Source organism: Octopus sinensis, linkage group LG7 (assembly GCF_006345805.1).
Source record: "Octopus sinensis linkage group LG7, ASM634580v1, whole genome shotgun sequence".
NCBI classification, from domain to species: Eukaryota; Metazoa; Mollusca; class Cephalopoda; order Octopoda; family Octopodidae; genus Octopus; species Octopus sinensis.
In genome coordinates this window covers 61,912,588-61,935,770 of record NC_043003.1, presented here as the reverse complement: position 1 = coordinate 61,935,770, position 23,183 = coordinate 61,912,588, and the positions used below count along the sequence as shown (strand labels likewise).

General features: G+C 36.8%; 1 protein-coding gene across 3 annotated transcripts in view; it reads right to left on the bottom strand.

Moving 5' to 3' along the window:
• LOC115214428 (meiotic recombination protein SPO11-like) overlaps window positions 1–22,664 on the bottom strand; it is a 757,765-nt gene extending 735,101 nt beyond the window's left edge. For all 3 annotated transcript variants that reach the window (XM_036504807.1, XM_036504808.1, XM_036504809.1), the window contains exon 1: window positions 22,490–22,664. In XM_036504807.1, the coding sequence (XP_036360700.1) occupies window positions 22,490–22,656 (167 nt within the window). In that variant the 5' untranslated portion in view covers window positions 22,657–22,664. The remainder of the gene's footprint in view (window positions 1–22,489) is intronic.
• Between the last annotated feature and the right edge of the window lie 519 nt (window positions 22,665–23,183).

Genomic DNA, 23,183 nt, shown 5'->3' with positions numbered 1-23,183 from the left:
CTACCTATTGGTGTTTATATGTGTGTATATGCATATGAAGGGTATGTATGCATATGATTGTATGTATATGTGTAGGTAAGCAAATATATCAGGTCATCCCATAAGTTCTGTCCGGATTTTGAATAAAGAAAGTAAGTGATAAAATGTCATATTTAATTGAAATTTAATCATCAATGTACTTTCCTTGATTATCTATGACTTCCTTCCATCTATTTATAAGCTTTTTAATCCCATCAATGTAAAACTTTTGGTTTCAAAGTGAAGAACTCTGAAATGTCAGTTTCAACCTCCTCCTGGCTTGCGAAAGTTATGTCCCCCAAATGATTCTGTAAACTATGAAACAAATGGTAGTCTGAAGAAGCAGGGTTGGGAGAATAAGGTTGATGAGCAATTTTTTCCCAACCAAGTTCTTCGATCTTCTGTGATGTGATCTTTGCAGTGTGGGGTCACGGATTGTCCTGATGAAACATCACTCCTTTGCGATTCACTAAAGTGGGTCTTTTTTCTTCAAAGCTTGGTTCAAACACTCTAATTACTGACAGTAGACTTGAACATTGATTGTTGTATTAGATGGTAACAATTCAAAGTGAATTACTCCTTTGCAATCTCACCAGATAGAGAGAAGAATGTTTTTCCCATGAAATTCCCTTCTCAGTTGTGGTTGAGTTTTTCCCTTTTACCAAGCCACTGTTTACGTCGTTTAACATTTCAATCGAAGATCCATTTTTTGTCACCAATCATAAGTCTATCCAAAAAGAGTGAAATGAGTTCACGAGAATAGAGAGAAGAGCAGATGTCAACTTGGGATTTGCGGTTGCTTTCGGACAATTTAGAGGACTCATCAAGCGAAGTGCACCCATGCTGGTCATACATAAAAAATCAACCTTTGAATGTTGGGCTTGACGGAGGTAAAGTCACTGAGTTCCTTTTGAGCATTGGGCCTCAAGGAGGCAAAGTGGCTGAGTTCGTTTCGAGTGTTTGGCCTCACAGATGCAAGGTGGCTGAGTTCCTTTCAAGCATTGGGCTTCATGGAGGCTAAGTAGCCAAGTTCCTTTCAAGTGTTGGGCCTCACGGGTGCAATGACCAAGACCTTGCCATTATGTTATGCTTAAAAAGAAGACCCATCAAGTCAAGCAAAATCGCAGTTGTGGCAGATAGGAAGCACATAAAAGCACCCATTACATGCTCAGAGTGGTTGGCGTTAGGAAGGGCATCCAGCCATAGAAAACCATGCTAAATCAGACTGGAGCCTGGGGCAGCCTTCCAGCATGGCAACCTAGTGAAACCGTCCAACCCATACCAGCATGGACAACGGATGTTAAATGATGATGATGATGATATATTCATCTCAAAGTTGCCTGATTGAATGCATGTGCAATGAAAGTGACACTCAAAGGATTCATAAATTAACTTCTAATATATATAACTTCAACATTGTATATTGAGTACTTTTTCCTTCATCTGTATACAAAACGCATATGCAGCTGGAGAGAGAACTAATGGGGAAAAAATTGATAGAGAGAGGCAAGGAGAAAAGTATTAATTTATGCCTTAGTCTGTGCAAGTATCCAAGTATATATCAGAGGTTGTCAGTAGAGATAGAGGTCATGGATAAGTTTGACTCCACTTCTCTACACTATAGAAAACAAGATGTAATCACTATTAACTAAGTTTCATCTCCATTCAGAATGATGCCAAATATATAACATTTAGCAAAAATGACATAAGAAAAGTGTAATTATTGTTAATGAGGATTAATGCTAAATATTAGATTAAAACCCTCAAAATTTAATTCATCTCATTAAGGTTATAGAGTTATAAGAACATTACATATAACATTTTTCAAAAATAAGACAAAGGTCAACATACATAATGCTAAAAACTATAAGAAAATATTTCCAGCTGACCAATTAATAGAAGTAGTTCACATGCATATGATCAAACAGCATGCAACTCTGCTAGGAGCAAACTAGAAAATTTATTTCAACAAGGTAGATACAGTCTAATAGTTTTGAGTATAGGCACAAGATATACGTTTTATAGAAAATAAGAACTGATTAGTTCTACTGGTACTTGACTGGTTATTATTTAATCAACTCATAGGAATTTGGAATGTAAAGTCAACCACACCAGAATCCAAAACCTGAATATAAAGATGAATACAAGTAAACAGGACTTTGAAAAATGTGTGGATGCAGGCAAAGCAATCAAACATATATTCAAACATAGGTTTTAGGTTAGTCCTTAAAAAAATTATAATCTGTGTGAATTATGTGTGTGTGCACGCATGCGTGTGTGTGTAATATGGATTAACACAAAAGTTTATATTAAATATAAACTTGTGTTTATCCTAATTTCTCCCTCCATGTGCTCCGTTGTTCATAACTAGAAATACTATTGTATAGTTAAGTAACATATACACACAAATGCATATATGCATATATACTTAAATGCATATACATGCATAAAGCTACATATACACGCATAAGAAATAATAAAATGAGAAAGGAAGTTTTCTAAATTTTGATCAGTTAGTTTAAGTTAATTAAATCATTTTCTAAAACATTTCTCGTGTTATTCTTAGTTTAAATGACAGAAAGTCGAATGTTCTTCATGACACCAACTGATGCCATGAAAAATCAACAGTCTCAGCAATTACACATTGTAATTATTTATTGATGTCAGAATAATTATGATGGTGTTACAGTTAATGCAAAAATTATGACTATTGTTCATACATAATATGAATTTATTAAAACAAAAGTGTTTGAAATAAAAAGGAAAAGTAAATAATTTAACATCTGAAACATTTTACAACTTTTAAAATTTTGTTCATATAGTTAGTATATCAAGTTAATTATATCTCTAATGAGTAAATTAATACAAATAGCAAAAACAAAATCAGTATTAGTTGAGACTCATGCATAATGTTGTGTGCATTGAAGCAAACTATTAATTTGTGTTTGAGAAATGGCAAATTGAACATAATTCACTAAGTTTGCAGCATAATCATACTTATCGAGATAGTTGAGATGCTTGAACGGAGATGTGTGGATATATGTTGCATGCAAGAAGTAAGGTGGAGAGGAGGTTCTGCTAGGTTCCTCACAGGCAAGGAACACAGGTACAAGATTTTCTGGGCAGGGAACACTGACGGGGTTGGAGGCGTGGGTATCTTATCGCTGAGAAATGGGTAGATAAAGTAATTGAGGTAATCAGAGTATGCGACAGAATACTTAAGATTAGATTAGCGCTTCATCATAGTTTAGCAACCATTATATCAGCCTATGCTCCTCAGTCGGGGCTACCTGATGGACAGAAAGACCGATTCTATGACACTCTACTGCAGACTACCTCGTTGACGAATGACAGAGACCTTCTCTTTATAGCTGGTGACTTCAATGGTCACGTTGGACGACATGCTGGGGGCTTCCATGGCGTACATGGAGGCTATGGCTCTGGTTCCCGCAACGAGGAGGGAACCAGGCTGCTGGAGTTTTGCGATGCAAATAATCTTATGATTTGCAACACTAACTTCAGGAAACCTACCAGCCACCTAGTCACCTACCGATCGGGCCAACATACCAGCCAAATTGACTACATCCCTGCCAGGCAAAGGGAGAGATGGCTACTTATAAATGCCAAAACCTTCCCAGGCGAAGAATGTACCCCACAACGTAGACTGGTAGTTAGTGACTTTAGGATCAGGAGTAGGAGGACAACCAGAAGACGACCAACATGGAGAAGAAGGATCTGGAAGCTTAAGGATCCTGTGAATGGACAGAGATTTAGAGACATGTTACTTGAAGCCTTTGACGAAGTAGAAGGGGATAGAGTATCACATGGGGTAGAGGGCAACTGGACGTTTCTAAGGGACAACCTGCTGAGAGCCACTGACCAGATCTGTGGCTGGTGCAAAGTCCCCTCTCGTCCCAAGGTAACGTGATGGTGGAACAGTGTCGTAGACAGGGCTATTAGAGAAAAGAGACAGACTTGGAAGCACTGGAAGAATGGTGGTAGCAGGGAATTGTATCAGACTGCTAAAAGGGAAGCTAGGAGACAGGTCTATCTAGCCAGAGAGGAAGCAGATAAGAAAAAATTTGCCAATGTTCTGCGCCGTGAGGACCAAAGACTGGAGGTGTTTCGCGTTGCAAGACAGTGTGTGAGAGAGAATTGTGATGTGGTGGGAGAGAAGTGTGTTTGCATGGAAGATGGTTCACTTGCGCTAAACGAGGATGCAAAGAGAGAGGCTTGGAGACGCCACTATGAAAGGTTGCTGAATAAAGAAAATGAATGGGATAAAGAGAGTCTGCCGAATGTTGACCCAACAGAGGGACCAGCTATCAGGGTTGATAGTTCCTTGGTAGCTAAGGCAATTAGAAGCATGAAGACAGGGAAAGCCCCAGGCCCATCAGGTATCACTGCAGAGATGCTCAAAATATCTGGTAGTGTCGGCTATAGCCTAGTCACCTGTATAGTTAATCAGGTGATACATGAAGGAGTCATACCCAATGACTGGTGTAGCAGCATAATAGTCAACTGCTACAAAGGTAAAGGTGATGCCCTAGATACAAATAATTACAGAGGTATCAAGCTGTTGGATCAGGTGATGAAGGTTACAGAGAGGGTCATAAGCCAACTAATTAGAGAGAGAGTTAGTTTAGATGAGATGCAGTTTGGTTTCGTGCCAGGGAAAAGTACCACTGATGCTATATTCCTGGTAAGGCAGCTGCAGGAGAAATACCTAGCCAAAGATAAGCCCCTGTACCTGGCTTTTGTTGACATGGAGAAAGCCTTCGACAGGGTCCCCCGATCCCTCATATGGTGGTCAATGAGGAAACTAGGAATAGATGAATGGTTAGTGAGAGCTGTGCAAGCCATGTACAGGGACGCTGCTAGTAAGGTGAGGGTTGGCAATGAGTACAGTGAAGAATTCCGGGTAGAGGTAGGGGTCCACCAAGGCTCAGTCCTCAGCCCCCTCCTATTTATCATAGTCCTCCAGGCAATAACGGAGGAATTCAAGACAGGATGCCCCTGGGAGCTCCTCTATGCTGATGACCTTGCTCTAATTGCTGAGTCATTATCAGAACTGGAGAAGAAGTTTCAGGTGTGGAAACATGGTTTAGAATCGAAGGGCCTTAGAGTCAACCTAGCTAAAACCAAAGTCGTAATAAGTAGGAAGGTAGACAAATCACAAACGCCTTCAGGTAGATGGCCCTGCTCGATCTGTAGAAAAGGTGTAGGTAGAAACTCTATAAGATGCACCAAGTGTAAGCTATGGACACATAAGAGGTGCAGCAATGTCATAGGAAGGCTAACTAGGAAGATGGTTTTTGTATGTGGCAGATGCTCGGGAGCATTAACCTCTGAAAATCTGCAGAAAACAACTTCCGTCACTTTCCAGGGGGAAAAACTAGAAGTAGTTGATAGCTTCCGTTATCTTGGTGACCAAGTCAGTAGTGGGGGTGGGTGTGCTGAAAGTGTAATGGCTAGAGTAAGAATAGCCTGGGCAAAGTTTAGGGAGCTCTTACCTCTGTTGGTGACTAAAGGCCTCTCGCTCAGAGTAAAAGGCAGACTGTATGATGCATGTGTACGAACAGCCATGCTACATGGCAGTGAAACATGGGCCGTGACTGCTGAGGACATGCGTAAGCTCGCGAGAAATGAAGCTAGTATGCTCCGTTGGATGTGTAATGTCAGTGTTCATAGTCGACAGAGTGTAAGTACCTTGAGAGAAAAGTTGGACCTAAGAGGCAACAGATGTTGTGTGCAAGAGAGACGATTACGCTGGTATGGTCATGTGGCGAGAATGGATGAAGATAGGTGTGTGAAAAAGTGCCACACCCTGGCAGTTGAGGGGACCTGTGGAAGAGGTAGACCCAGGAAAACCTGGGTCGAGGTGGTGAAGCACGACCTTCGAACTCTAGGTCTCACCAAGGAAATGACCAGAGACCGAGACCTATGGAAGTATGCTGTGCGTGAGAAGACCCGGCAAGACCAGTGAGAACAATCAAAATCAAATCATATATCAGAAAGCAGGGGTTAAGTGACCCATCCGTTCGTGTCCGCTGTCAGCCTCGTCTGGCACCCGTGCCGGTGATATGTAAAAGCACCATTCGCTCGTGGCCGTTTGCCAGCTCTGCCTGGCCCCCGTGTCGGTGGCACGTAAAAGCACCATCAGTTCGTGTTCATTGCCAGCTCTGTCTGGCCCCGTGCCGGTGACACGTAAAAGCACCGTCCGTTCGTGGCCGTTTGCCAGCTCTGTTTGGCCCCATGTCGGTGGCACGTAAAAGCACCATCCGTTCGTGTCCGTTGCCAGCCTCAGCTGGCCCCCGTGCCGGTGACACGTAAAAGCACCGTCCGTTCGTGGCTGTTTGCCAGCTCTGTCTGGCAACCATGTCGGTGGCACGTAAAAGCACCATCCGTTCGCGTCCGTTGCCAGCCTCGGCTGGCCCCCGTGCCGGTGACACGTAAAAGCACCGTCCGTTCGTGGCCGTTTGCCAGCTCTGTCTGGCCCCGTGTCGGTGGCACAAAAAAGCACCATCCGTTCGTGGCCGTTTGTCAGCTCTGTTTGGCCCCCGTGCCGGTGACACGTAAAAGCACCGTCCGTTCGTGGCCGTTTGCCAGCTCTGCCTGGCCCCGTGCCGGTGACACGTAAAAGCACCATCCGTTCGTGGCCGTTCGCCAGCTCTGTCTGGCACCTGTGCAGGTGGCACGTAAAAAACACCCACTACACTCGCGGAGTGGTTGGCGTTAGGAAGGGCATCCAGCCGTAGAAACACTGCCAGATCTGACTGGGCCTGACGAAGCCTTCCAGCTTCACAGACCCCAGTTGACCTGTCCAAACCCATGCTAGCATGGAAAGCGGATGCTAAATGATGATGATGATGATGATGTGTATAATGAAAGTAAATTTGATTCTTAATCTAGTTTACAACTTGGTTATATAGTTAAGAATTTCACTTCTTAACTACATGATTTTTAAGTGAATGTGATTTCAACAATGTAAGCTCTCTCTCTCTCGTAACCTTGTACCTCCTCTACAGCAAAACACCTGTCTTACTACAACCTTTCATTATCTGACACAAGATCACCTCCTCTAATTGCCCCTCCCCTCTCAAAAGTTTTTGTCATGCAAGCTACTTGATGACCCTGTCAGTGCAAGTGCCACTTAAAAAGCATCCAGTCCATACTGTAAAGTGGTTGGCATTTGGAAGGGCTGTAAAAACCTTGCCTATGCTTGTGCCACATAAAAACCACAAAGTCCACTCTGCTGAGTGGTTGGTGTTAGGAAGGGCATCCAGCTGTAAAAATCCTGCCACAACAGTCACAGAAATCTGGTGCAGGCTTCTGCCTGGCAGGCTCCTGTCAAACCGTACCACCCATGCCAGCATGGAAGGTGGACATTAAACATTAAAGGATGATGAAGATATACATGCAAACATGTATACACACACACACACACAAGCAAGCACATGTGCATGTCTGTGTGTATATGTTTGTATTTCCCTGTTTCAATATTGTGCACTAGTTGTAAATGAGTGCAACATACATATATGTTGTGTTTGTCTCGAACCTTTAGTGAAAACATACCCGGCAATGGGGAAATATTACACTGCTTGAAAACAAGTGAAGCTTGGCAACATGATGAGTATCTGAGAAATGCAAGCATGGAAAGTGGATGTTAAAATATTGACAAATTATATATGACTTCCTGCCTTTCAAAATAGCTTTACACTTAATATTTAAAAACACAAATTTTTATGTTCTAATTAAATACCAATTCCCACTAAAGGAAAGACTATTACTCTTGCTGTGTAATACTTAATCACAACACTAAACTTCAGTTGTTTTTTTCAAATATTCAGTACAAATATACCTGATTCATGTCAGTTTTAGTCATCTGAAAAATACTAAAACCAACATATAAATAATTATAATAAAACTGCAGCATTTATTTGCTCGTAAATTTATTTTCAGTGGCTACTAAAATTTCTGCAATATATTAATCTAACTTGTGTTGTTTCATTGTTTTGCATCTCTCAAGCCAAAGAGGACTCCTAATGATTTATTTCAAAGCGCTTTCTTCAAAGAAAATAATATTGTTTTTGTGATATCAAAGCTATTCTCTTTCTTCTATTCATATCAATTGGTTTCTATTTAGCTTATCAGTATGAGACTATTCAGATATGCAGCTTACTACTTTTTTGAAATGTGCAACTGTAGCATTTATATAATTCTGACATTCTAGAAATAATTAACACCTACTTAAAAACCTAATTACAGTCTATTTAGAATGCCTGTTGAAAAGCAAGACAAGCTTAGTTCATATATAACATAGATGGCTTCTTAATTTGCAACAAAACCATGAGCTGAATAAATCAGTTTTTCCCTCCCATAAAAGTGTATGGTCTTGTGCTTATATCATGTAATATTTTCAATATTGACTACCTTGATTCCAAGCTTCTTCAATGCTTATGCTATCTTTAAATGTGTTGAGCAATAACACTGAATTTCTTTCATTTCTCTATTACTTTCTTTTTATCAATAACAACCAGCCTTGTTCCTTATTTGATAACAATACAAAGGTTCAAGTTTCTTAATCTCTTGAATTCACCAGACACCTTAAAAGTTCCAAAATCCTCTCTTCAACTTCCATTCCTTTGCTACATCATACAATGTGTAGTGGCAACATTCAGCATTAATAGGATTGTTCAATGCTCCATTTCACATAATAACAACCAACTCAAATTCACCTGACAACTTTAAAATTCAAAATCCTTCCTTCATCTTGCATTCCTTTGCTGTTTCATATATGGATAGTGGCAACATTCAGTATTAATAAAGATTGTTCAATGCTCCATTTCACATGAATAACAACCAACTCAAAGAATCCTCACAATACATATTTTTAGACAAATCAACTTGTGTTATCATTCTTGAAAATTCAAAATCTTGATTACAATCACATCTACATCCAATAAAATTAACATGCTTTCCAAATCTAATATCTACTTAACACAAAATGAGTTTATAACCCTACAGATTCAAAGCTGAAATCAATACACGTGGTTGGACCTTCAGAAGACATAGCCCTGGGTCATTGGAAAAGCATTCATCTCAATTTATTCGAATGTAAAGGTAGAAGATATACTAGCTCACCTTATAAAATTACCCTTGATAATAAACTATCTTACCTGAAAGGAAATTTCATCTCTCATCATCTCAATAATATAGAGACCAGAAGGCAGAGAATAGACAAAAGCAGTATGTACTGCATAAATTGCCCAATTGTTTGTTTTACCTCTATATATTCTGTCTTCCACTTACGTAGCAAGGAAATTTGCCATCAATCTCCTTGGAGTCAATAAAATAAAATAAGTACCAGAAATAAATTACAGCAATAACCAAACCTCAGATAAATCGCATTGACCATGGTACTGCATCTAGAACATAAGTTCACCTGATTATATCTTTGTTTCTCAAAGAAATCAGTGCCACTGATATTAGATCTAAGTATTAATTATAGATTATTTTCACTATGAAAAATGATTTAGTGTATCTTAATCAACAAAAGTGTCAAGAGTAAATTTTATTCTGTATTTACTATTATAGTAGTTATTATTAGCATAGCTTATAGATGCTGTATAATTAATTTGCTAACCTGCTTCTAGACAGTGGGCTGTTTCTAAATTTTATGTCAGTCTGTATGCTTTATTTTTATTGTAGAACATAAATACATTTTACAATTCAATATTTGCACATTACACCTATAAACAAAGTGTAATAGCACCAATTCAATTGTTTTATTGTGCAAATGAATCCGAATAAGGAGAGTTTCTTTCTTTTATTATTTTTATGTAAAACAAGTACAGGTGCCAAAAATTTTACTTTTAACATTCTAATTACTGCAGCAGTTCTTAGCATAAAAGTCCATGAATAATACACACTTTGATTTCATTAATGATACAATGCCATTTACAAAAGAATGTTGCAAAACTGGCTCCAAAAGATGATCGACTAGCATCCAATATATTCATTGTAATATTTCATCTTATATATAAGGCAGCAAACTGGCAGAATCATTACCATGATAAGCAAAATGCTTAAGCTATTTTGTCTGTCTTTACATTCTGAGTTCAAATTCTGCTGATGCTAACTTTGTCTTTCATCCCTTCAGGGTCAATAAAATAAATACCAGTTGAGTACTGGGGTTGATGTAATCAACTTAAATCATCCCCTGAACTTACTGGCCTTGGGCCAAAATTTGAAACCAATATTTCATTTTATACAATATAAATTCATATATAAAAAAAAATGGTCTATACTAGCTATTAAATCATCATTCAACCCACCAATAGGATACATAAACAAAAAAAAATTTTGTAATGGTTGACACTATATAAAAAGTTGTAAATGGAATATTTTCCATTCCAACTGAATTGGAACTTTAAAAGATTGTCTTGACCTTGACAAATGAAAAACATGAATTTGGTAAATTTTATCCTATTTCCCTTTGTCTTTTTCCCTTCTTTCCTTGCTCTCTAATTTGAATATAGACAATAACTCGAATAAACTACTTGCAAATAATATAAATTGTCTACTGTTAGCCTATACTTCTGAAACAATAATACAGTAACATGTTTATAGATGTAGATATAGAAGAAAGTATGAAATGTTGAATAAATTTAAATTTAATTGTATAATTGTAGCACTTTGTGCAAAGAAATATTTTTCACTTCATTCCTTTGTTCAAAACGAAATGGAACTATCCAATCAACATATTGCTCCTGTCTATCAATTGTTCACATTATAATAGAGAAATCTGTTGATTTTTCACACTCAGGTTAGGCTCTGTCTTTCTTGCTTTTCCCTCCCTCCGTCACCTCCTCACCCTCTCTCTTCACACACAAATACATATATGTGCATGACTGTGTTGGCAAGGGTGGGACACATTTTCTGAGACACTGGACGTCCTTCTTGTAGTAACCCTTTTAGTCTCCTCATAAGACGTACAAAGACTGCATATATTTTAAAATGGAGATATATACTGTTGTGTGTGTGTGTGTGTGCGTATGAATAAGTGCATGCATAAATCTATCACCAGACCAACATTCTCTGCAGATATGGAATAATATAAGGAGAGTCAATAAAATGTGATCAATAAAATAACTGGTTGAATAAGTAGTGGGGGAGATATACTTGACGAAAAACCCTGAAAGCAATACACTATAGTAGCTAGAGGACCATAACAAAATGTAGCATATTGTACGAGTGTGTGTGTGTATACACATTTCTCAGTGTGTGCATTCACCTACATGTGTGTGCATTAGTTATTTTTTATCATACAAAAAATTTTAAGTGCAATGATTCTAATCCTTGTATTAGTAATAAGCACATTAACAATATAATATGTAAACAAACATTTTGCTAAACACATTAGAAAATTCTTTATAGTATGGAAAACTTTTAAATGCTCTTATTTTTATTTTTACACTATGTATTCCTTCTTTAACTTGCACGTAAGACACAAAACTTTAAAAAATTTTTTTAAAATAAGTTGCTTTCATCTCCTATACTCATTATCTGAATAAATTATGTATTGTAAAGATGTTTTACACGATTTTAAGGTGGTTGCACTTAACTTGTGTGATTTTACAGCAATTATTCTTCATCAATATACAAAAGGTCGCTTATTAAGTGGCAATTGTGCTGTTTACAGAGCTAAAATGGTTCCATAATTGCAACTTAGGTTTCTTGTATTGATTATATTCTAAATTCTCCAGGCATTGATTTTTAAGTGTCTTGTGTTAAGAATGAGAAATATTTAGGTATCATGAGCTGAAACTGTTATCAAAAACTTGCAGTATTTGATTTTTTTTTTTGATTTTTTTTATATCTATCCACATAATATTCATAGATCCACTCTCAAATTCAGTTTCTGCTGGATATCAATTTATCGAAAACAAAGCAATATCAGGGCATCAGACAAAATGCCCTCTAGTCTTTTAAAGGAATTGTCAATTCATGCTCTGTGTTCAAATCCTTATTTGGATATTGAAGTATTTTCTATGCAATCATAGATTATGAGCTGTAATATTTGTACTGACAGTGTTTTAATTGTGTTGAATGTGCAGATTGGATACTGATGGCCTAGGTGCATTATGTATGAATAGAATCTGGTAAGATTATGGCTGGAATTTATCTGATCAGAAGTTTGAGAAGCTAAATAGTAATACATAAGAGTGCTTAGTAAAGATGACAAGCAGAAAAGAGATGTACATTGTCATGGATAACTGGAGTATACATTCTGTAAATTCAGAGGTCAAAAAGAGGAAGGAAACAACAATATAACAAGAAACTTCTAATCCAAAAGATGAAAAATAGAGGACAGCAAAGCAGGAAACATAGCTAAGAGATTCTCTTACAAAACACAATGAAAAGCTTCCTTCATGTTATCTTTAGTAACATTGTTTTCAAAGTTCCCAGAGTAAGAGATTATATAGAACAAAATTCCTGTATATCTGGCTTTATAGAAACTATACCTATTACACCAGAGAAAGACATAAAATAAGAGCTGCTTATTACTGTTTTAATCACTTTTGTAATGTTTCAAATGAGGATGACTGGTTCATAGTTGATAAGGTTAGAGAAATTGTTGTTATTGGGAATGGTGCACACTAAAGTATGTTTCTAAAGACTTTGGTAAATTTCTTGTAAAGACAGAAGCTAGATCCAGAGTACATTGTTTGGAAGTAGCTGCATCAGATCATTTGCTTTGTTGTAGCAAAGGTAAAATAGATTTTTCCAACTTGACAACTGTATGCACATAATGGTGAGACTAAGAAACAAAGTAAAGCAGAGTTTGGTAGAGGTTTATTGTGTGTAGTTTGGAGATGGATACAAAACAGGCAACAAATATGATGGCTTTAAAAGGGACACACTGCATTTTGTCCGAAGAATGGCATATAAAAGTATTCTGCTCAGTAAGTAGAGACTTTAGTGTAAATCAGACAGCAGTACAGCAATTATGTAAGTTAGAGAACCTCCAGGCTATGTATTGCCTTTCTGACAACTGCCATGTAGGCATTACAGCTATAGTTAAAAGCCTCTCAGCTGGTGGTAGTGATGTATATGGAGTCCAACATATTTAGTATTACAGTATAGCTGCAAGGGCACCATTTGGAAGATGGTTTCAGTCATTCAGCTAATGTGGATGTGTCAGAGACAAAGTACATTAGCAGTTAGGGGAAGTTAACTTGACAGTGGCCCAGCTTAAGTGATTTGTAAGTACAAAAGATTGAAGGGTATGCAATGTTTTACAGTATGTCCTGAGATGAGTTACCTTGATAATGTACCAATCAAAAGTTTGAATGTGTGCAAAGATAATGGTGGGTGATTATAGTCAATGTTTAAAGGTGAAAAGGAGTTCAGGTTTGCAGTATTCACAGCATCAGTCATCGATAAGTGTTGATGGCTGATGTTAAATGTTGAGAACAACAAATGAGTCAACCTCAAAGATAGCAACATTGTAGCAGAAAGAGTGCAAGAGACAAGTAAAGATGTGAATTGAGGATCAATTGCTTTTCATATAAATCATATTACAATTGTAATAGTATAGTTAGCAAAACAAACTTTACCATTAATCAAATAAGTTATACTGAAATGAATAATCTTAACTATGGACCAGTTCTCACCCTATCCAAATAATTCAAGAGTTAATAAGGTTTGGAGAAAGGTAAGCAATATTTGGAGTGATATTTGCACACTAAACAATCGTGACTTAATGCAATTGAAAAGCAAATTATATCAAATAAATCAGTGACTTAAGTAACTATCAACAGTAACAAAAAAACAAAAACTGCCATTGATAATTAAGCTGGTTAGTATCACGAAAAGAAGCTAAGTCGTGATTATAAAACAAAGCTATTTAATTTCTGCTGTGGACTTAGATCAAAGTATTTAAAAGCATTAAACCAAAGCAAAAAAAAAAAAAAAATGAAAATAAAAGAAAAGAAACACACTGCTCGTAAAAATCAAATCGCTCATTTATTCAATGATTTCTGAATCACAATTTTTGGTACAGAGTTAATCAATTTATTCAACCACGGCACTCGACTCAGAAGTGTGAAAGACAAAACGGACTTCAGCGTGATATATTCTGTCTATCGATCTATGATGCTACAAATGAAGGAGCTAGGTTTCAGCTCACACTATCACCGAATGCAGCAAGAAAGAACACATTGGATAAAAGTAGTCAGAGATTTACAAGCAACAGCATATTCGAGGCTTTTGATCGTAGGTCAGTTCAATCAGCGCTAAACTTCGTCAAAACAACAGATTACCATGCACTTCGTCAAAGTGATCCTCGGCAGCCCGTTATAATCATTTAGAATACGTGATGACGATTTTATTTAACTCTAGATAAATTCTAATCGAGTATACCAATGCTCAGATTTTCCAGCTTTGCAATTCTGTCATTCTTGTATATCGGAGACTACATTCTCCAATTCGAAATTCCTTTTTCTTTTTTAAACAACATAATAGGGTCTATAACAAATTTTATTACGGACGTACAAAGTCCTTTGCCTCTATTTTCTATATAAGCAAACATTTTCTGAGAGAAATTGCTAGGCAGAGAAAATGGGGGCGGGGGGATCGGGCGGAAGTCTTTCCAAGGTCCCGTGTATAAAAATTAAGCTGCCTAATTTAGAAGATAACATTAATTTTTAAGATCTGATCACAGTCGTGAGTAGGACCGCGGATAAAATTTCTTAAATTATCCAAGTTCGACTTTACCTGAGTGTAATCATTATACTTAATGAGGTATTTTTGTTTCTGCATCAATGCAAACAAATGAACCAAATCTATTTTGATTCAAATAGACTCGAATTGTAATTTAATATAGCAGCGGTTAAAGTTTTCAAATCACATAGTTATAAAACAATGACTTTTCTTCTTATCTACGAAATGCATTAAGAACACTTACAGGATCTTTTCCTTTTGAACGGCACTTTGTAACATAATTTCAAGGTAACTAAAAAGTTTTAAACTTCGTATACTGGTAGAATGTGTTTATAAAACATCATTTTCTCTTGGCTTTATTGAGAAAATTCTATATGTTGTAACATATTTCGTCTTTAATTTCGAGCATTTCGGCAATTTTAACCAATCGCTGACTTCCATTTAAGTAAATAACATTCTGTGCATAGTGAATATGTCCCTCCTTTAAGAAACAGATTGGGTTTATTTACATTCGTGAAGAAAAAAAGATACCCTTCTCCTAACTAACCCTAAATCTAAAATAGATTGAAATGCAATAGATCGATACTAGGGCCATAGTTATGGGTGACATTTTCATTTGACACCGCTAGAAAAAAATCCAACTTTCCGTAGCGGTGTCGTATGAAATTGTCACCCATAACTATAAATTTTGATTGCGTTATTGTAGTGTCGCGGTTGTGAGATCGAGTTCGTTGGTGAAAGCGGTTGCAGCGTGGGAGATTTTTTGGAGGTTTTTCTCGAAAATGCAAACCCAAACGTATGCTGCGAGCGAATTGCAGTTGGAAGAAGTTATCATCGAGAAGGAGATTTTGAAGAAATGCTTCGACAGCTTGAAGAAAGAGGGTGACTGTGTGAAGGTCGCACCATCCGAAGAGGAAGCGAAAGAGGCAGAGAAGCGTACTATAACATACGGAGCGTGGAGCGTGACTTCAAAGAGAATAGAAGTGGCACCGATAGAGGAAATTGAGTGCTGTCTGAATGGAATTGAGGGAGAACCTACCTTCTATAATAGAGGTAGAAAGTACGCAACAGTGGTCGTTCATTTTAAAAACAAGGACGAGGCGAAGAAGGGTGCCACGCAAATACTGAAAACAGAAAAATGGATGTTATTACCAAGTTGTTGTGGAAAGGGGGCAGTAAGAGTGCGAATTATTAAGATTTCGCCGGAGCTGAACATGGAAGGAATCTTAGCGGCAGTGGTATTCAACTGCAAAGAAAGCGTTGAAATATTGAAGGTGGAAAGGTCAAAAGATGTACAGTTGTGGGGTTATGCGGTGCAGGCTTTGGTTCATATAACCATACCAGACCGGTTAATATAGGGCGTAACAAATATCAGAAAATCAAAAAAAAAATGTGTGTAATAGGTGTAAAACAACTTCCTATGAACGAATATGAAAAAAAAAATTCGCGCACGCGAAAGGGGGTGTGGGGGAGAGGCCTCGGAAAATTCACATCGGGAAGTTCCGAAAGCGTCTGAGGAGCTGACCCGGGCACCAAAACAAAAAAAAATAGTGTAATATGTGTAAAACAACTTGCTCTAAACGAATATGACAAAAAAAAATGCGCTCTCGCGAAAGAGGGGTGGGGGAGAGGCCTCGGAATATTTATATCGGGAATTTCTTGATACTGTTCTTGTGTGTTCTTGATACTCGTTTAGAACAAGTAGTTTTACACCAATTACACTATTTTTTCTTAGTTTAAAGGCCGTGGACTGAAGATGTGAAATTTCCGAAGCCTCTCCCCCACCCCCCTTTCGCGAGCGCACATTTTTTTGATGATAGTCGTTTAGAGCAAGTTGTTTTACACCTATTACGCTGTTTTTGTTTTTGTTTTTGTGCCCGGTTCAGACGCTTTCGGAAATTCCCGATATAAATATTCCGAGGCCTCTCCCCCACTCCTCTTTCGCGAGAGCGCATTTTTTTTTTGTCATATTCGTTTAGAGCAAGTTGTTTTACACATATTACACTATTTTTTTTTTGTTTTGGTGCCCGGGTCAGCTCCTCAGACGCTTTCGGAACTTCCCGATGTGAATTTTCCGAGGCCTCTCCCCCACCCCCCTTTCGCGTGCGCGAATTTTTTTTTCCATATTCGTTCATAGGAAGTTGTTTTACACCTATTACACACATTTTGTTTTTGATTTTCTGATATTTGTTACGCCCTATATTAACCACCAGACCTGTATAATATCCCAGAGGAGTTGGTGTTCCCCGACGAGACACGACTCAGAGTCGTGGTGGAGGGGAGACCCCCCTCCCAGTGTGCTACACATGTAAAATTAGAGGCCACATGAAAGATGTGTGTCCGACGAGAACATTGGAAGCTAGGACAGAGATATTGCAAATGGCGGATGAAGAATGTGTGAACACAGAAAATGTGGAAAGTGGAGTTGGAGAAAGAAAAGGAAAGAACAGAAGGAAAAGAAGATAGAAAGAGAGCGAGGGTGGAATCACCACCTAAAGTTCAAAAAAAGAAAAAAGCGAAAAATAAGACTACAGACGAGATGGAAGATGTGCGAAGATAAGGATGCGAAAGCGAGAGAACCGGCAAATTTAACGGCAGAGCAAGAATGGGAAAGAAGAGTGGAAGAACAGTTAAAAGTATGTAAGGAAGGAGGAAGACCCGAAGGAAAAAATCTTAAAGCAGTAATATTGTATATGAAAGACAAAGAAATCGAAAAGAGACTGGCAGGTAAGAAAGGTTTAATCAGGGTTAGGTTGAACCCAAAAATATTTGATGACCAAGTGAAGTCGGCGGTCGTAGAGAAAGAGACATTGATGAAATTGAAAAGTGTGTTTTCGACTGTTTGCGAAATACAATATATCCGTTACAACAGTTTGCCAGCGATTGTAGACCAGGAGAGGTTAATAGAATACATTACAGATGAACGTCCAGTATAGCAGAATTGTATTTTAAATGAAACTGCGAGTTGGGAGGGGGGGGGCTCGTAAGCCATTCCATTTAATTCATTATAAATAATTCATTTTCACTTCATATTTTTCGATTTTTTTATTATATGTACCCCATGTCCTGTTTTGTAATGTCCCCTCTTAATTCGGGCCATCGTGCCTATAATAAAGATTTAACGGTGTAGTAATACAGTGGAGTACATTAGCTGCTATTTCTGGGAGATTGAGCGATCGAGTAAAGCCTTCAGAGTTGACTTGAGATGTGGCTGTTATTTTTAGCAGATCGTCTAGCGACCGCATAGCCGTTTCATCTTTGGCTCAAATCAACGATTTGTTTTTGGCTAATGGTCAACAGACATTTAAATTAAATATATATAAAGAAAGAAAAATAACATGAACAAAAACAAATCAATAAAATACTCTAATAAAAAGACAATTAGAGACGACTGGATGAGTTATGTACTTTAAAATACAACCGCAAGCAAAAATATAAACGATAAAAAGATGACCACGCAAATTTATTTGGAGGGGAAAAAAACTTACAAACATGAATGAAAAATATTTACTAAAAAAAGAATTACAAACATGTTCTGAGGAAAAGAACCCACAAAAATAGAATATAGAGAAGATAGTACTAATTAGTATATATGAAACAGAATGCAAACATCATTTACAATATTTATTCCCTAGAAATACAATTAATTCTCCAAGTAATTGCTTTCACAAAATACGAATGACTAAACTGCGGTTACATCAACATTATATAATTGTACAAACTATGCCGAATAGCGCTTTCGGGGTACAAAAAAGAAGCGAATTTTTCGACACTATACTTGTTAACCTTAAATGGATTATGTAATGATGTACGGGATGTATGTGATGTTTTACATTTAAAGCTAGATTTTCCTTGGATAAAAAAATATTTTAGCTTCCGTAACAACTTCTCTAGGTTTTCATTTTTATTTTTTCGTCACGGCAGAACTTCTGTGTTCATGAGCGTACATTAAAAGGGAAGAGAAGAATGTTTGTGTTATGAACCTCAACATGTTTTTTATATATGAAAAAGCATACTTAAAAAAAAAAGATGCAAAGATTGTTTGTGTTAGGAATCTCAGCAGGTTGTCACATAAAAAAGAATATTAAAAGAGATGTAAGAACTAATAGTTATTTGGAGAAAAATAAAAAGAAAAGAACAATAAAGTAACGTGTTGAGGTTCACAATACAAACAGCCTTTGCATTCCTTTTAATATACTCCTTTTTCATATATGAAAACATACTGAGATTCTTAACTGTGGCAAAAGAAAAACAAATGTAAACTTCAAAAGGTGATTTAATGCCACAAAAATATTTTTTAACCTTTTCCTTATTCAAAAATCTAACTAGTGTGTTTTACTTGTCCCTAGAGTAATGAGAAATTATTTCATTTAAGCAACTTTCAAGTTCTTTATTTAGCTTAATAATGAATAGTCGTTGCTTTTAGGCCAGGTCAGCGCCTAAAATGAGTATATCACAAATATTCGAGCATCGTGTATCTTAATTCTGGCACAAAAAAGCGGCGAGGTTGCAGAGCGTCGGAAGAAATACTTGGAAATATCTAAGGACCGGGTGGTGGTGTTAAATCGTTTGAACGTTGAAAGGAGATATCTTGCGGTATTTCTCCATGGTGATCCTTCGACAATGGTCTATAGAGTCGGTATCAGGAGACGAGACTAGCCTCTTTATATCATGAAGGAAGGTTGTGTGGATAAATGACGTTGCGTACCAATACCGAAAGATTGCCCTTGGCGATGCTTCGGTATATGTACACGAGTGACTTTGTTTACATTTCTGAAGATAACAGAAACCCTTTTCTCCCATGCCTAACCCAAACCCTAAACAGCCCCCGCCCCCATATATAAAAAAAACACTTTTTTGAAATGTATCCAGTACTTCCGGTACTTACACCGAAGGTTCGCCATTCTTCTAATTCACAACTTCCACTCTGCGAAATTTATTCAGACCCTTTACATTCTGAGTTCAAAGACTGTTGATATCAACTCTGACTTTCAGAGTAGATAAAGTATCAGTCAGGTACTGATGTTGATAATTGTCAGTTACCACGCTCCACAAAATGTCTTTTTGCCTAAATCAGAAAGCAGTATTTTTTACTTGTCAAATGGCATATTTGCTTTCATTCTTTTCATGAAACACCATGTAAAATAATGCGAACTAACTTTGAATTTTATGTGACATTTATTGTTCCATTTTTTGTTCATTTCTTTTCTTAGGGTTTTTTGTGCTATATTAGAAACAACCTACTTTAAATTCCACTATACCGTTCGAGAAAAGTAAAACCGTACAAAACAATTACGGCTTTGTAGTATATTTATAAGTTACGGGCAAACTACGGTACGCAGGACTTTTTTGCAATGTATGCCATTGAAAAACCTTGAACTTTTTTATTTGTGCGACCCGGTTGATGAGCTTCGTCTCATTGCGGCCCACTTCTCGATAAAGGATTCCCGTACCTTATTCATATGGTGTATGTATTTCACTTTCACAAGGACCATCCTTTATTTTATTGAGTCTAAAAAAGATAAAAGGTAATTCTCAATGAGATTTGAACTCAAAACCATAAGCCTTGCACTCAAATGACTGCCAGTTCCGCGCCTATTATTTGACAGACAGGTTGAGCGACAATTATATGGCGATTGGACGGATTTTCGGAATAGCTGTCACACATAAATCGGAAGCTTTTTTTTCCTCTCATTTTATAGAATCCCACTTTTCAAAACATTTGAGAGCAGACTTTTTTTTAAAAAGTCCATCTCGCTTCTTCCATGTCATCCTTCCTTCCAAACAACAGCTATCATTTTTTCCTCCATTTTCGTTATCCTTTGACATGTTGTAATATTCCACATTTTGAATCGCATTTTTGGAGAAAATTTTTCGTAACCCATCACCTCCGTCGTACTTTTCACGATTCAAATTATTTTTGTTATAGTATTCCCTGATAAGGCTTGTAATTTGCATTTTAAAAAATGCAAAGAGGGAAATAACAAAATGAAATTTTTAGATGTCAAACGAAAAGTGAATTCTGCGTCTGTCTAGCTGCTATTTTTAATGGCTCGATCGACAACACAGAGGAACCCTCGGAGATTACGTTCAGTACTTGTTATTATACATGGGACAGGGATTATAGAAAAGACGTTCCATCCACGATCATTCCGTCTTTTTGTATATCTAGGTCTACACTAAATTCTGTGGTCCTATCTTACCCTTTTATTCACTATGTAATTTAAGAAAATTAAGTTATTAATTATTTCCAGCAATCTGAGTGACCGTGCAGAAGCCCCTCTAGATTAGTTTCAAATTTTGGCACAAGGCCAGTAATTTCGAGGAAGGAATAAATCGATTACATTTATTTTATCGACCTCGAAAGGATGAAAAGCAAAGTCGCCTCGGTGGAATTTGAACACAGAACGTAAAGGCAACTCGCTGCCTTGGTACTTCATGAAGAAGAGAGGACTTGCGCTCGTCATTAAGTGAAAATAAAACAATTTTGAAAGTGAAATAAAATATTATTCATTTAGCTATAATTCGATTTATTGTTATTCAAAATGTTTTTATGATATTTTGCCATACATTCAGAGTTCTGACGCTGCATATTCATTTCTAAAGGAGAAGAAAGTGTTGAATTATATAATTAATGGGAGTACCACCTCTGCGTTCTAAGACCATTGAGGAAAACCATTCAATCTAAAATTTTGGGTTTTTTTTTTTTTTTCCCTACACACCATGTACTGCTAACGTATTCCTCTTTTTTAAGGCTGCAGAGTGAGATTTTAGGGAGAATTGGCTGTTATTTGTAGCCCAGTGTTTGTATAGCTTAATGGGTACACCTACGCAAGTGTCTTCTTCCCACCGAATCTGCTTCCTTCATTACTTTCAGAAATTGGTATTTTTTAATGAAATTTTCTAAAAAAAAAGAGAAAAAAAAGCATATCTCTCAGTGTAGATTACGATTATATTGGAATCTAATGTAAAACGGGAAAAAATGGAAGGCACACACACATACATACTGACACGCATCACATCATTCTATCTACAAAATGGAACTTGAGATTTTGAAAAAAATTATGTGATTATGCATCAGTATGTATGTGTGCGCGCCCACCATTTTCTTTTCTTTACTTCACATTAAATCCCGACGTAATCGTAATCAACACCATCTGAAAGATAATTTTATAAAATTTCATTAAAAAATATCCATTTTCCTGAAATTAACGAGGAAACAAAATTGAGAGGCATATTTGTGTAGGTATACACAAGAATATCAAGAGATATTCCAGATCCAAATTGAGGTCACAACTCTGCGGTCATGGTTTTGAAGAGTTAAATATGAAGAATAAATAAATTGTTGTTCCAAGTCGTATTTCGCTCTAATTTTATAAAATTTCATTAAAAAATATCTATTTTCCTGAAATTAACGAGGAAACAAAATTGAGAGGCATATTTGTGTAGGTATACACAAGAATATCAAGAGATATTCCAGATCCAAATTGAGGTCAGCTTTAAACAACTCTACGGTCATGTTGGTTTTGAAGAGTTAAATATGAAGAATAATTAAATTGTTGTTCCAAGTCGTATTTCGCTCTAAAACATATTTAAATGAACGCACCTGGAAGATATTTGATTAAATTAAACGAAAACATTAGTTATTTCAGTAACAAAACGTTAATGAAAAATAGAAAACTCCTTAAGCGTTTTTTTCATAGAGATTAATATTTAATTGGAAAGAACTTATGGAAAAAATTACCTGGGAATCCGAGGAATAGAAGTTTTTAAAGCAAATGTATTAAAAGGAACAACTTGGTCACCATTTACATCGACATTGCACTCAGATTTAACTCTTGTAAGGTACCAGTCATCAATTAATTCTTTTCTAAGTTGACGCACGGCGTTGCAGACGTCCTCCGTAGTCATTGTCGTCTGCTCTATTGCTTGTCTGAACGCAAACCTCGAGCTTATATACGAGCAGGGCCGGATTGAGACCCATAGAATTTTGGTGCCCCTATATATATGTAATTCAATATATATCAATAATAAATCATTAATATTGCAATATTGCACTTTATTCTCTTTGTATATACTGCTGTTTATCATATATGTTTTTCTTTATTGATTTTGCACACCTTCAGTCCAAATTTTTTTTGTTTTGTTATTTGTCCTTGTATTAACTTCTCGTCATGATCCTCGTGGAAAATAAATTATTAATAATAATAATATAGAAAGGATTGAGGTAACTCCTCCCGAAGATATAGAGTCAAAATTAAAAGAACAGTGCCATTTTTCTATATTAACCAAAATGAAGTAGATTGACAAATTTATTTTTTGAACCAGTTGAAGACACACAAGATGTCAAAATATCGTTCACTAGATAACAATGGCACTCTTCTTTTAATTTTGACTTTATTATTATGTGAGAGAGAGCAGTGCATGCCATCAAAGTG